Raw genomic sequence first — 16,516 nt, 5'->3', positions numbered from 1 at the left:
TAATGGTAAGAAGTGGTGCAATCTCAGAGGCACAAGGTTCGAATCCACCAGCAGCTTGGCAGGAAAAGGATACGCAGTCTCCCCTCGTGTGATTAAGCTGCCTCTGGAAACCCACTGGAGGGTCCACTATGTGTCGCACCCAATTTGATGGCACACAACAACAAAATCATGCATTAATGATAATGATTAATTAATTATGAAGCAACTGGAAAATACCATGGCTTGTGTTAGGCTCATCTTTAAAATGGCATCTTTACTCTTTAGAACTCTAAAGAGGTCCTTTGCAGCATACTTGAGCTATGCAATCCATTGTTCCTTTCTGATGCTGCTTTCACAGGTGTTGATTGTGAATCTAAATAAAATTCTTGACAACTTGAGCATTTCTCTGCTTATCATGCTATTTATTGGTCCATTTATAACAATTTTACTTTGTCTTTATGTTGAGGTGTGATCTTTTCAACTTCTTCAGTTAGTGCTCCCAGTCCTCTCCTCTGCACTTATAGCAAGCAAAGTTGTATGATCTGCATATTGCAGGTTGTTGCTAAGTCTTCCTCCAGTCCTGATGCCATCCTTCTTCAGATATTCCAGTTTCTTGGTTTATTTGCTCAGCACACAGATTGTCTTCCATGAGAGTTATGAGAATTCTCATTTTCTACAAGGGAACTCTTGGAGGCACTGCTGTTGTTGTTAGGTGTCAAGTACAACCCACAGCGAACCTATGAACAAAAGATCTGAACATTTCTAAAACATTTGAGCCCATTGCTACAGTCACTGTGTCAATCCACCTGGCTGAGAGTCCTCCTCTCTTTTGCTGATTCTACATCTTTCCAAGCTTGATGTCCCCTTCCAAGGAATAGCCCCTCCTAGCAACATACTCACAAAATGCTGTAAGGCAAAGCTTCGTGATCTTTGTCTGCAAGGAGCACTCTCTAAGATATATCCATTTGTACTAAACAGCATGGATAACACTTTAAGGATGTGTCTAAATCAAGCCATGGTATTTTTCAATTCCTTCATATGCATGTGAGAGCTGGATCATAATTAAAAAGACTGAAGAAGAATTGGTGCCTTTGAAATGTGGGGGTCAAAGAAAACTACCAAATAAAACAGTAAGAAAATGTGTCTTGGAAGCAGTGTGACCAGAATGTTCCTGAGATCCAAGGATTGTGGGACTTCATCTCAAGTAATCTGAGGATGTTATCAGGAGGATCCAGTCCCAAAAGATGGACTTTGTGCTTGGAAAAGTAGAGCGAGCAAAAGAGAAAATGACATTAATCAAAATGGATTAACAGAGTGATTGTGACAATGGGCTTAAAGACAACAGAGATTGCGCAGATGGTAGAGAATCAGACAGGGCTTTGTTTTGTTGTTCACTGAGTCACTATGAGTCTAATTTCGATTTTAGAATACCTTTTAAACTCTTAGGAATAATTGTTGGCATAATAAATTCTTTCAGTGTCCTAACACTGACATCTTGTGATTATTGGGAAGAACTACATTTCTTTTTGAAATTATTTCCCAATCACATGATTTCACTTAAATTACTTCTCTCCAAATCCACTTTATGTGGGTTATAATTAAACGTGTTGCTAGTGATCATGAATATAAGGCACACTTTAATTATTTATTTTGACTTCTCAGCAACTTTAACACCCAACCTTCAGTATACTGGATATGCTTACACAATAAAAAGTAAAGCTCTATTATTAAGAAATTATACAAAGCCATACAATTTAATGCAATATATTTTTAAAAGCCTGGAACTATGTCCTTATATAAACATAGACTTAAGGGAACAGGAAATTTAAAAACTCACTGCTGTCAAGTCAATTTTTTCTCACAGCAATCGTTTCTCTTGTTTCTAAGGCTATAAATTGCAAAGGGAAGTGACTGGACGATCTTTTCCCATGGAGATGCTGGCAGATTTGAACCACTTGCAGCCTTCAGCTAACAGCATACCTCATACTGGATTATGTCAAGAGTGTTATGATCATAAAGCAAGGAGGCTTATTTTCACTCTCCATTTGAGTCACAAATACAAATAATGGATTTTGAAAAGCTTTGAAAATAAAGATTCTCACCACTGGGCCAACTGACGTTGTTAAGAATTATAGTTTGCTGAGCTCCACAATCAACATTCTTGGCACCAGCAGCTGGAAATCAAAAGATAAATTGCACAGGGAAAATCTGCTGTCAGGGATCCCTCCAGAGTACTGTGCAGCAACAATGTCAGTCTAGAGACTAAGGTGTGCCTGATCCAGGGCACAGTCTTCACACTTACTTGCTATGCACCAGAGATCTGGACTAAGGATGATAGAATAAGAATCAATGCTTTTGAGTTGTGGTGCTGGAGAAGAGTACTGAACATACCATGGACCACCAAGAAAACAACTATGTCTGTCTTAGAGAGGGTGAACGTATGTTTCTCTTTAGAGGCTAGGATTTTGAAGCCCTATCTCCCATACTCTGGGCTAGGATATAATGCTTGGAAAGGTGGAAGGACAGTGCAGGAGTTGAAGACCCAGGATGAGACGGATTGACATGATAACTGGGTTAATAAGGGTAGGTGTGTCGGAGTCAGTGAGACTGGCTCAGGACAGGGGAGGCTTCAGAGCTATGTGCATGGGGTAACTATGAGTTACAGGCAGCTCAGTTGTACAGAACAACAATTACCACCACAAAATTCTTAGGATTGTTCTCTGCATATTTAGCTGATCTACTAAAAACACATCTGTCTAGGAAGAAGTGAAGCAAAAAAAGCTTCTTAGAAATGAGGATAGTGACGATTTGTCTCATAGTTTGGGCATGCTGCCATTTGACTCTACCAGCCTGCTCCATGGGAGAGAGATGGGCAATGTCCTCTAGAACAATTTTTAGCCTCTGAAAACAAGCCAGAGGTCAGTTATGAGTCAGTTCTGACTCAACAGCACACAAGAACAACAACATCAGGAGAAGTCAGTGCATGGAGAAAGACATCATGCATATTAAACTAGAAGATCAGGGAGAAAAGATCTTCAGCAAGATAGACTGACATAACAGATGAAACAGTAAAGCATGAGAGGGTGGTAAAGTATTGAGGTAGAGTCACTGAGAGGCAGAGCCAACTTGATAACATCCAAAAACAATAACAACTAGCCAACCACCTTAACTACAAAAGATAGAAACAAAATCTCTTGCAAGTTGACTACTATAAAACTTCATTAAAAACTTCCTCATTTCAGATGATGATAACTTTTGTTTTAGCTACAAGAACAGAGTTTCTTTAAAAATCTACTAAGATAATAAGAAAAAGAAATATTTGGGCATAAAGATAAAACCACTTTCAAGAATATTCAGATTTGAAAACAGTATTGATTTATATATTGTCATGTGCCACTGAGTCACCTGCGACTCATAGCGACCCTATGTATAATAGTTCTGAACTCTGCTCTATCCCGAGACACTCTGACACACAGTAATAATTAAATATGCATCAATTACACGGATATCTGGTCACCTAGTGGTAAAGAGTTGTGTTGTCAAATCAAAGGCACACATGTGGTTTGAATCCATTAGCTTCCACTATGGTAAAAAGATGAGCGATCTCTTCTTGTGAGATTTACTGCCTCCAAAAAATCCATTGCAGGATCAGCTATGGGTTGAGTCTGACTCGATGGTACATAATAACAACAATTTGTGAAAAGTACTTTTCTTGAAATTCTTTTAAAACACCATAAATTTTTTAACCAGTGTAGGATACATTCATCTTTAAAATAATTGTAGCATAATTTTTAAATTTTCTTTAATAAGCGCTTCAAGTTCTCTCACTTTTTGCCCCTATGTTAGGTCATCTTCATACCATGGGTTGTTGCTGATTTGTCTTCTTCCAATCCTGATGTCATATTCTTCTTTATCTTTATATAGTCCAGCTTCTCAAATGATTTGTTCAGCATACAGATTGAATAAGTATGGAGAAACAATACAACCCTGATACACAACCTTCCAAATTTTAAACCATCTAGTGTTCTGCTGTTCTCTTTAGACAACTGCTTTCTGGTATATCCACAGGGTTTCCATGAGCACAATTAGGTATTCTTGGATTCTCTTTATTTCAAAATTATCTATAATCTTCTGTGATCCACACAGTCAAACAACTTAATCAATAAAACACAAGTAAACATCTTTCTGGTATTCTCTACTTTCATTCAAGATCCATTTGGCATCAGCAATGATGTTATCCCTCCTTCTAAGTCCTCGTCTGAATAACAGCAGTCCCCTGTCAATGCACTGTTCCAGCCCTTTTTTAATAATAATCAGTTAAAATTTATGTGGTTGTTATGTTAATGATATTGTTCAATAATATCAATACCGCTCTATAAAGAAGATAAAAGACTACAATCTTCAAATCAACAACAAAAATCCTCACCACTAGGCCAAATAGATGGAGAAAAGTTTGAAGTTGGTAACAATTTCATTTGACTTGGATCCACAATTAATGCCCATTAGAAACAGTTAGAAAGCTGGCGAGGTTGTGGAGAAACTAGAACACTTATTCACTGTTGGTGGGATTGTAAAATGGTGCAACCACTGTGGAAGGCGGTATGGCGCTTTCTCAAAAAGTTGGAAGTAGAGATACCATTTGACCCAGCAATTCCACTACTGGGAATATACCCCAAAGAGACCCAAACTGACATCCAAGCAGATATATGCACACCCATGTTTATCGCGGCTCTGTTCACAATAGCAAGAGTTGGAAACAACCCAGGTGCCCATCAACAAACGAATGGATAGAGAAGCTGTGGTATATTCATACAATGGAATACTACACTGCATTGAAAAACAAGGAACTCATGCAATATTATTCAAAATGGGTGAGCCTGGAGGACATTATGCTGAGTGAAATATCTCAGTTGCAAAAGGACAAATATTGCATGGTGCCACTGTTGTAAAATGGGATTGATAGCAGGGTTGGGGTAAGACTGAGAAAAATTGGATAAATTGTGTATACTGCACTGAAACAGATGAGGGACTGAATAATTTAAAAGCGATATATGATAGGGTATTATGGTTATCACAAGAGTCCACAATTAAGGTTGCATAGTGGAATGTTCTTGGGGTGGTGTGAAGGGTGTGGGGGGATTGTGTACGAGTGTTTCTTTTACTTTTGAAAGAGAGGAGCGAACTGGGGGGGTGGTGGGGGAGTGCTGGGTGGGGAGAGAAGTGCAGCAATGAATGAATGGAAATCCAAAATCTCTGTAAATGCTCATTAAAATTATTTTTAAAAATATTAAAAAAAGAATAAACTTTTAAAAAAAGAAACAGAAAGTCAAAAGACATATTGCATTGGGGAAGTCAGCTGTCAAGGACTTCTCTAAAGTGTTAAAGAGCAAGGATGCCAGTTTAAAGACTAGGGGTGCCATGGCATTTTCAATTACTTCCTAGGTATCTTAAAGTTGGACCATGTATAAAAATGACAGAAGAATAGATGCCTTTGAATTGCAGTGTCCTCTGAATTATGGTGTTCTGGAAGAGTACAAAATATTCCATGGACTGTCAAAAGAACAAATTAAATCTGGTTTTGGAAGAAATGCAGTTAGAATGCCCCCTATAGACAAGGATGTTATTATTTTGTCTCACATACTTTGTGCATGTTGTCAGGAGGGGGCCAGTTCTTGGAAAAATACATCATGCTGGGAAAGGTGAAGGGTCAGAAAAAGAGAGGAAGACACTCAGCAAGATAATTGATACAGAGACTGAAGCAAAGGGCTTGAGCAGGACAGAGGTCTTGAGGATGGTGCACAATAGGTCAAGGTTCAGATCTATCTTAACCTCATAGGATTGCTATGAGTCATAGCTCAATGGCACGTAACAACCAGTTTATACACTGAGCTGTTGTTGTTATTGCACTCATTCTTAATTATTCTTTATTACTGGTATTTTGTATGTATAATTTCATAATATGACCTAAGTGTGTAAAATCAAGGTAAAAGACAATATTGTCTTAGCTAGAGAGCTATATTTAACCTGGTTAATGCAAAAGAAAACTTGATAAAAGTAAACAAGTACATAAACAAAGTACATACTTAAAATGTAATGGAATACCTTGAAATATTCTTTCCTAATCTGTTTGCTCCGCCTCCTTTCATCACTCTGCCAGATTATAGGATGAGATTCTGGCCACTGCTGTTCATCAATTTGATCCTTTTGGTTTTCTAAGGGCTGTAATGAAATACTTTCTGTTAATTAAATAAATGAGAACAAAAGAAAGTATAAAACAGTAATTTAATTTCTTGTTTACCTGCCATGTGAGGGGTGATAATGGTGAATTGACTTCATCTGCTGAGACACTAAAAATGAAAAGAATAATTAATATATTAAAATCTTTACAATGATCCTTTCATATTGATTATGAACTTTATAAAGATAATACTCTTAACCAGGCGTTTAAATAAGTTTTCCAACCCTATAAAAGTGCAATATTCAATAACTGATGTTGTTTAGGGTTGCTTAATAGCATTCCTATGCATAGGACAATCACAAAAATTACAGAGGTCTAGAAAATCTTTGTTTTATGCTGAAGCTAGTGTATTTTTTATGTTGTGAGGCACTGAGTCAGAACCAATTCAAAGCTGAGCCATCCAGTTTTCAGAGCCTGTAAGTCATATGGGAGGAGACTACCATGTTTCTCTTGTGGAGCAGCTGGTGTATTTGAGGTAGTGTATCTTCTTACCACCAGACTACCACAGCTTAGCAGTAAGGCTGCCAGCTCAAAAGCAAAAAGTTCGATTCCCCCAGCTGCTTAAGTGGGAGAAAGACAGGCAACGTCCTCCTTTGTGATTCACAGGCTCCAAAAGCCTGCTAGAGGGTCAGCTATGAGTCAGTTTCTATCCAACAGAACAACAAATACATTTAGTACTTAGGTTCCTAAAGAAAAATATATTTATGATATGAAAAATAATATACTGTTAAAAACAAGCAGTTAATTTATTTTAGCTAAAGTACAAAGGTTGTGGATAGAGCACGGTTTAGGGCTGTTGTACATAGGGTCGCTATGAGTCGCAAACGACTCGACGGCACATAACAACAACAACAACAAAGTACAAAGAGCTCAAGCGAAATTATTCTTTCACCAACTGAATTACTGATAATGATCTTCAACCCTTTCATTCTGACATGATGAACTACAGAGGAAATTTTTTTTATTCCCTTTCTCAGTAGGATAGGGCAAACTGTGCCTAATGTGAAGTGAAAATTTTAACAAAAAGACCAAGTGGTAAAATTCATCAACAAAATACCCTTGACAGTCAACACTGTTATGGAATTTCTCGATAATACAAAAGAAGAGGAAATGACAAAATTTAGAGGGGAAAGACTCAATTCGTTAAAATTGACAGACTTAAAATAGGTTAATAATTTACATATGTATCAACCATCATCAGATGAAATCATATTAAGGAAAAATCTCATATATAAAAGTATGGAAAAGTATAAAATAGCTACGAAGAAACTTACCTACACATGTGTAAGACATATGAAAAACTAAAAATATTTAGCAAAATATTTTAATCATTGGAAAGAACTGAATATTATAGGTATATCTCGCTTGTCTTTCAAATATATCGATAGATGCAATAAACTACAACATAAAACCTCAAAAATTATTTTATTCCTTTTGCTTTAGAAATATTACTCAAAATGTTTCCAAGATAATAGATTTTTAAAAAGAAAATGTTTCAAAGTTTAACTGGAAGAATGAATAAGCAAGAACAGAAAAGTTATATCAAATAAGAAGTTTTCAAGCAGGTATTAAAATATACAAAGTTAAAATAGTACAAACTCTAGAAATTATAGGTTTTTCTATGTAAGAGAAGTATAGGATTACAGGTATAATGAGTTAATAATTATAATGATAAAATTATAATAATGATAAAAATGGTACATGTAACAGTGTTGAAACAACTGGTTGTTGTTGTTATGTGCCTTAGCGTTGGTAATGCAACTGCTTACCTTCCAGGCCACCAGAGTTCCCTAGCTTAAAAAAGACATAACAGAGTAAAAAGGAAAAGAAGCAGAAGAGTAAGGAATTAAATGAGGGAAGAAGGATAATAACTACATTCTCTACCTCATACCGGAGTTCATAGGGAGCTCTAGTGGCCTAGTGGTATGAAGCTGCACTGCAATACCTAAGGCGTGATTAACTGCCTTTGAAACCCTGCCAGAGGTTCAGCAATCATAGCTTATTAAAAAAGAACTTAACTGAAAGAAAAAAAACATATAAGTAGGAAAATATGGGCAATAACTTTTTAAATGTAGGAGTAGAGGGCCTATAAAGGAAAGAACCAATTCATTATGTACAAATATTATGCACAGGACACCTAAAAGGTAATTTTTTATTAAAAAAAACAAAGAATATTTTCTTCTGGAGAAAAAATAAACAAACCACAACACACCAAAAAAAAAAAAACCACCCACTGACTTATCTCCTTATTGACCAAAATAAAAGACAACCTATGTAAAATAATGACTTTTAAGATGTGGTATTATAGCCATGTGGAGATGGTGGTGGAATAAAGATGACTGTCAGAAGATTGTTTTGAAAACCAGTATACTTTTTGTGTATTTGTGGTGCTCACACACAAATGCATAATCACACATGCACACTCACACACATAAAAGGAGTTCCAGTGGTGTAGTCCATAAGGAATTCTGCTGTTAAGGCATGGTTATTTCTCCGCTGCTTCAAACCCATCAACTGCTAAAAGGGAAAAAGATAGTCTTTAAGCCAAGGTCAGTCTGACATTGGTGATAATGTCTCTAGTGCCACGGCCTCTTCTAAACTCAGTTTGCATTTCTGGTAGTTTTCTGTCCATGTATTGTTCCAGTAGTTTCTGGATAATCTTCAGCAGGATTTTGTTAGTGTGTGATATTAGTGAAACTGCTCGATAATTTTCACTCTGTTGTGTCACCTTTTTTTTTTTATTTTTTGAATGGGAATAAATATAGATCTCTTCTAGTCAATCTTCCAGATTTCTTGGCACAACCTGATTGAGCACATCCAGAGCAGCATCTGTTTGTTGAAATATGTCAATTGGCATGTTATCAATTCCTAGGGCCTCATTTTTCCTGGGGCCAATTCTTTCAGAACAGCCTGAACTTCCTCCTTCATCACCATTGCCTCTTCATCATATGTTGTTTCTTGAAATTCTTCTGTATCAGCCAATTCCTTTTGGTACAGTGACTCTGTATAATCCTTCCATCTTCTTTTAATACATCCTGGATCATTCAATATTCTACCCATAGCATCCTTAAGTATTACAACTCGAGGCTTGAATTTGTTCTTTAGTTCCTTCAACTTAAGAAATATCGAATGAGTACAGCCCTTTTGATTTTTGGACTCCAGTTCTTTGCACATTTCATTATAATATTTTGCCTTGCCTTTCTGAGCTGCCCTCTGAAATCTTCTATTCATCTCCTTAACTTCTTGATTTCTTCTCTTTGCTTTGGCTTCTCGGTGCTCTAGTGCAATATTCAGAGTCTCTTCTGATATCTATTCTGGTCTTTTCTTCTTTTTTGTAATGACGTTTTGCATTCTTCATGGATGATATTCTTGATATCTTCCCACAGCTTATCTGGTCTTCACTCATTAGTGTTCAAGGCTTCAAACCTGTTCCTGAGTTGGTGTTTAAATTCACATAGGAATTCAAGGTCAAATTTTTATTCCTGTGGATTTGATTTGACCTTCTTTAGTTTTAATTTGAACCTGCATATGAGTACCTGGCCAAGTTTTCACTGCTATATTGATTCCTGTGCATACCATCACGTGAAATACATGTGTATAGCCTTAGTTTATGTTTCTTATTAAAGGTATTTGCTATTAATAAATCATTGATTGTACAGAATTCTATCATTCTATCTCCAGCTTCATTTCTGTCACCAATTCCATGTTTTCCAGCTACTGATCCTTCTTCCTGGCTCCCATCTTATGCATTTCAGTCACTCATTATCATGAATCTATCTTGGTTGCATGTTTGAATGATTTCTGACTGCATAAGTTAGTGTAAATAACCTATTTCCTCCTCTTTGGGTGCTGATTGTTGGTGTATAAATTTGAATGATAGTGGTATTATTAACAGGTCTTCCTTGTATGTGTATGGATACTATACACACATACAATCATTTAGCAATTCAACAATTTTACATGTATGATTCTAAGATTATTATTACTTTTCATATTATATAACCATTACCACTATCCTTCTCTAAATTCTTCCATTATCATTAAAAGAAAATCAGTAACTTCCAACATTTTTCTTCTCCTTCCCTCCTATTGCTGAACAAAACCTCTTTGCCCTTAAACTGTAAATGAGTCACAGACGACGGTTCAGTGAGTTTTCAGAAGCTGTTAATGGCACAGAAGGCGACTGGCCATCTTTCTGTTTCTTCCTCCTTTGGGTTAGCCGTGCAACTCCCTACGTGCTACATGACAAGAACTCCTCCTATTTCTGATAACCGCTAATAAACTCTGGTCAGTATACATTTGCCCATTTCATACAGTGAAATCACATGATATTTGTCCTTTTGTAAGTAGTTCATTAGTATTGTAGTATGGCCTTTTTGGTCACTTGCAATGACAGAAGAAGAATTGACCATTTAAACTGTGATGCTGGAGACAAGTGAAGATCCCATGGACTGCCAAAAGAAAACATTAATGTTTTGGAGAGGGTGCAGCCAGAGATCTCCTTGAAGGCAAAGATGATGAAGTTTTGTCTCATACTTTGAGCATGTTGCTAGGAGAGGTTATGCTCTGGAGAGGAACATCATGCTTGGGAAGGTGAAGGATGGAGAAGAGGTGGGTTATCAACAAGGTGGGTTTACTGCAGCAATGGGCTTAAGCGTGTCAGAGTTTGTGCATATGGCACAGGATAAGACAACAGATTCAGCTCTGTTGTTTATAGGATTGCTATGGGTTGTAATTGACTTGATGCACCTAACAACAACATTCACTGTTGATGGACATTTTGGTTGTTTTCACCTTACAGCTACTATGAAAATACAATTAACGATACAATTAGTGATAAAATTAATTCCAATGTACAAGATTCTCTTTGTGCCCCTACTCATTCTTTCAAGAATATATTATGACAGCTGGGCCAGGTAGGTAGTTCTATGTCTAACATCTTTTATTTTCTCCCTGTCTCTCCATTTCTTTTATATTCTTAACTGGTAATTGCACTTTCTTCAGGCCAAATTCTTGTTTCCTCCATATCCTGCTTTGTATTCAGTAAGTAATCTTCTTTGGATTGTTTTCAAAAGAGCTTTCCAAATTCCCCAAATAAAGCAGAAGAATTGGCTTTTCTTTTGCACGGGCCTTTTCAGTGTGAACATGCTTATCTCTAAGTATATCTATTATATTAATCCAAGCCTCTAAACTTAACTTTTTGAAGAACCACTGGAAGGTTTTCCACAGTACATGTACCATTTCACATTCCCATCACCACTGAATAGTAGTTCCAATTACCCCACATCCTCATCAACAGAGCAACAAGTACTTATTTGATTATTATTTTCTCTATACCTCAGTTAGAGCTCTGGTGGCCTAGTGGCAAAAAGCTGTGATGAAAACCTAGGGGCACGACGTTCAAGGCCACCAGCTGCTCCGTGGGAGAAGGATGGGCAATCTCCTCCCTCTGAAAACACGCTGGAGGGTCAGCTATGGGTTGTGGTTTTGACTTGATGATACACAACAACATACTTTAATTCATAAAACAATACTTCAACAACTAACAATGTGTGTGGGTAAAAAACCCCAATTCTATATATAAGTATGTTACATATATTAACCCAATTAATCTTCATAGAACCCTGAGGTAGGCACTGAACTGAAAAAGTGGCTTCAGTAACTTTTCAAGACACAGTTCAAGGAGCCATGTTCAGACAGTATGAAGAATCTGTACTCTTTAATTGCTATGCATCAGAGAGCTAGACAATGAGTAGAAGGAGAACTGATTCCTTTGAGCTGTGGTGCCGAAGAAGAGTACTGAATATACCATACACTGCTAGGAGAACAAACTGGTTCATCCTAGAGAGGTTTAAACTAGGCTGCTCCCTGGAGGCAAGAATTCTGAGGCTCCATCTGACATAATGTGGGTATGTTGCAAGGAGGGACCAGTGTTTGGAAAGGGACATCATACTTAGGAGGATGGAGGGGCAGCTCAGAAGAGGAAGATCCTGGATGAGATGCATTGATTTCATGTCTGGGGTAACAGAGGTAGGTGTGTCAGAGACAGTGAAGTTGGCTCAGGGTAGAGCAGAGTTCAGAGCTGTTGTACACAGGGTCACTATGAGGCACAGATGACTCAACAGCACATAACAACAACAACATTCAGCCTCATTACAAGAATAAAGCAAACTTTAATAATGGTGTAACTCACATTCACTAAGCATTTAGGTTTCAGACCCTCTAATGGATATAAAAAATTGTCCAAATCCTCAAAGCATTCTAAATAAAGTTGGAATTCAGACTCAAGTCTGTCTGGTGTCAAGGGTCATTCTCTTTCAACGATGCCCTATTATATCAACCAATTAATTTCTCAGTATGTTTACCACAATTGCTGTAAATGTAATGACTCAGGTTTCTTGCTAATTGCTGGAAGTGGTTGGGGATCTTGGGAGAGTAACCCAGTGAGATCATTACTGCATATTACTAAGTTGCCTACACTTCTCAAGGGAGACTACTTACTTACTTAAAAACCAAGTACACAGCTCTCTCCTCCATACTGCCAAACGTTACCAACAAAGAAATTTTCAAACTAACTCTGGGCTTACATATTCAAAACCAAATCTACTGCTTTCAAGTTGACTGCAACTCATGGCAACCCTCTGCCAAGGCCTCTTGGCCACTTTCTGCCATGGTGTAGATAGAGTATTCAAACAGGGTTCCCTTCTTTTAAATACATGCACCTTCAAACAGAAATATTAAGTCCACATTGATTCATCTCTTTAACCTACTTTCCTAGCTTATTAACCTGACAAATGTATATTGCGCATCTACTATACACCATGCATTGTGTCTAGTGGAGTGATACAGCAGAATAAAGTATGTAAGGAAATTAGACAAATCATCAACAAGAAGCATACAGATAATATATTTGTACATGATTCTCATAAAAACGAACTGATAGATAAATATGTTTAGATTGATAGTTAAAATAAATCAGCTGAAAAGACTTAAAAATCCAATGAAAATGGATAAAGAATGTAAAGGCTTTAATGGAAGATGAAATTCAAGTGTTCATTAATATACAAAAATATGCTCAACCTCACTAGTCAACAGGAAACTGCAAATTCTTGTGGTTATGTGCCATCAAGTCACCTGTGACCCATAGCAACCCTGTGTACAATAACTCTGAAGCCTAACCTGTCCTCAGCCAGACTCACTGACTCCGAATACACCTAGTTACTGTATACATCCATCTCACCTGAGATCTTCCTCTCCTTTGCTGTCCCTCCACCCTTCCGAGCATAGTGTCCTTCTCCAAGGACTGGTCATCCTGCCCACCTGCCCAAAATATGTGCGATAGAGCTTCAAAATCCTAGCCTTCACAGAGAAACTTGGTTTCACCCTCTCCAAGACAGACTTATTTGTTTTTTTTGGAGGAACATGGTATGTTCAAGACTCTTCTCCAGCACCACAACTCAAAGGCCTCAATTCTTCTTCTCTCATCCTTAATCATTATCCAGCTCTCTGGTGCATAGCAAGTAATTGTGAAGACCACAGAGTGGATAAAATGCACCTTAGTCTCTAGACTGACACTGTTGCTTCTCAGTACTTTGGAAAGGTTCCTGACAGCAGATATACTTAATGTAATTAGTCTTTTGATTTCGCGACTCCTTGTGCAAAGAGTGTTGATTGTGCAGTCAAGCAAGCTGTAATTGTTAACAACTTCAATCTCTTCATTGTCTATCATGATTCTGTCAACTGGCCTTGTGGTGAGAATCTTTGTTTTCTGGATGTTGAGCTTCAGTCCATATTGAAGACTACAGGCCTTGACCTTCTGCAGTAAGCACTTCAGGTCCTCCTCAGTTTCAGCAAAAACAAATATAATCTTACAGAAAAATATACAGAAATCTAAAAGCTTAAAATTGTTGTGAAGTTGTTTGTCCTTGTAAGCTTTTACAGGTATGTAAGAAAGTAATTGTACAAATTTGTATAAAACCCTATTTATCTAATAAATAAAGGATGTTAAAGGCATTCCATGATCTACCCATTCTACACTTAATCATAGAAAACTATAGGAATTGTTACATAATGATTTAGGAAAAAAGTAAAAATAAGCTATTGAAGCATTATTTTTAATAAACAAAATTTGAACCCTAATCAGATGTATACTAACAAGATAAAAGGCCCTCTCTTTATTCAGTAGCATATACTACATTTATACAACATGAAAAATGAACCACTATTGCATCTACCAGAGGGATGAATTTCATATACAAAATTTTTTAATTGATATTTTATTGTAAGTTTATAAAGAATATGGATTTCCATTCATTCATTCATTGTTGAACATTTTCCTCCCTGCCCCACCCCCAGTTCACATTTTTCTTTGGAAAAAAGTTCTTTCATTGTTACACAGTTGTTCCCCCACCCCCCCCCACCCCTGCCTCAGATCATTTTACTATGCAGCTCTTATTTTGGACTCTTATCATATTAATAATATTTAATAATATATTCCTTTTATACAGTTCTCCCCCTTGTCTGTTTCAATGCCATGTACATTATTTATCCCTTCTTTTCCTCGTTTCTCCCCAACATCCCTGTCAGTCCTATTTTATAACAGTGGCCTTTTTGTGACTGAGATATTGCACTCTGCATAATTTAAGACAAACAGTAAACTTTCAAAGAATAGATGTCATTTATATTCAGTTTAGAAATATCAAAATCTAATAATTCTAAAGCCGCTTCCTATGCATTTTAAATTTCTACAATAAATAAAGATGCCATTTGAAAAATAAGAAATTTACATCTGTAAAGGGTGGTGACAAAAAACAAGCAAAGGATAATTTTGTCATTCTGCAATAATAAGGCAAAACACAAACACACACACAAGTACAAAAAAGAAAGTTTATATTTTCAGATGAACTTAGGTTCAAATGAAAAAAAAAACAAAACAAAACAGCAGAATATAGGAAGTATGGAGAAAGAAGTGTGAGAAGCTTGTTTTCTATATAGATTGGTCAGGAAACACTTCAAAGATGACAACTGAACAGACATTTGAAGGCAAAGAAAATATGGCATATGAGTATCTCGGTGGAAATCACCATAGGCAAAGAAACTAGCACAGCTAGAGAAGAACTAACTAGGAAGAGAGAGGGAAGAGGGGACGACAATGCAGTAAGAGCTAAAGCCTTACAATGCTTAAAAAGACTGGAGTTTTATTTTACCTAGCTTTGGTATTAATTGCTGAAATTAGAAGCAAAATTATGCTTCTGAATGCTTACATTTTAAAAATAGCAAAGTGATGTTTTAAGAAAATGACCAAAGGAAAAGATAGGCAAAAGAGATAAAAGTAAAAAAAAAAATTAAAAGGTATTCACATCTATGTTTATTGCTGCACTATTCATAATAGCAAAGATATGGAAGTAATCCAAGTGCCCATGAACAAATGAATGGTGAGAGAAGCTGCAGTACATTCACATACTACACAGCACTGGAAACAAGGAACTCATAAAATATTACACAACATGGGTGACCCTGGAGAACATTATGCTGAGTGAAATATCTCAGTCACAAAAAGACAAATAATGGATAATGCCACTGTTCTAAAATAGGACAGAGATGGGGGTTGGGAAAAACTAAGAAAAGAGGAGTTAGATAATGAACACTGCATTGAAACAGATGAGGGAAAGAACGGTCTAAAAGGAATCTATGATTAGGTATTAATTACATTACAACAGTCCAGAACAAGAGGTGCATAGCCAAATGGACTGGGAGGCACGGAGGAAACTGCAACTTAATGTTTTTAAGAGAAAAGCAAACTGAGGGGGTAGGTAGGAAAATATGCAATAATAAATTAATGGAAATCCAAGTTTTCTGTATACTTTCATTAAAATAACAATAAAAAATATATTTAAAAAGAGGAATTAAAAGGTGTACTGCATTGGGAAAATCTGCTGTCAAGGACTTCTCTCCAGAGTGCTAAAGAGACATTATGTCAGTTTCAAAGTTAATGTGTGCCTGATCTATAGTATTTTCAATTTTTTTCTATGCATCTGAAAGTTGAATAATGAATAAGGATTATGGAAAACTTAAATGTCTTTGTATTGTGGTGCTGGAAAAGAGTACTGTATATCTTCTGGACTGACAAAAGAATAAGCAAGTCTGTCTTGGAGGCAGGGAAACCAAGGATCTTGCTGGAGGTAAGTATAGTAAAACTCTGTTTCACATATTTTAGGTATGTTGGCAGAAAGGGCCAGGTCTTTAAAAAGACATCATGTCGAGAAAGGTGGAGGATCAGAGAAAGGGAGGAAGACCCTC

At 36.7% G+C, this 16,516-nt stretch overlaps 1 protein-coding gene across 1 annotated transcript in view; it reads right to left on the bottom strand.

The window, feature by feature from the left end:
• The window catches only part of LRCH2 (leucine-rich repeats and calponin homology (CH) domain containing 2), a 169,876-nt gene that overhangs the window by 16,300 nt on the left and 137,060 nt on the right, over nt 1-16,516 (bottom strand). The window contains exons 12-13 of the mRNA XM_006901583.1: nt 6,278-6,326; nt 6,082-6,198 (exon numbers count right to left, since the gene is read on the bottom strand). Coding sequence (XP_006901645.1) covers nt 6,082-6,198; nt 6,278-6,326 — 166 coding nt within the window. The remainder of the gene's footprint in view (nt 1-6,081; nt 6,199-6,277; nt 6,327-16,516) is intronic.

This window comes from Elephantulus edwardii, unplaced genomic scaffold (genome assembly GCF_000299155.1).
Source record: "Elephantulus edwardii isolate Elephantulus edwardi_28Jun2011 unplaced genomic scaffold, EleEdw1.0 scaffold00336, whole genome shotgun sequence".
NCBI lineage: Eukaryota > Metazoa > Chordata > Mammalia > Macroscelidea > Macroscelididae > Elephantulus > Elephantulus edwardii.
This window is presented reverse-complemented; position numbering and strand designations above follow the sequence as displayed.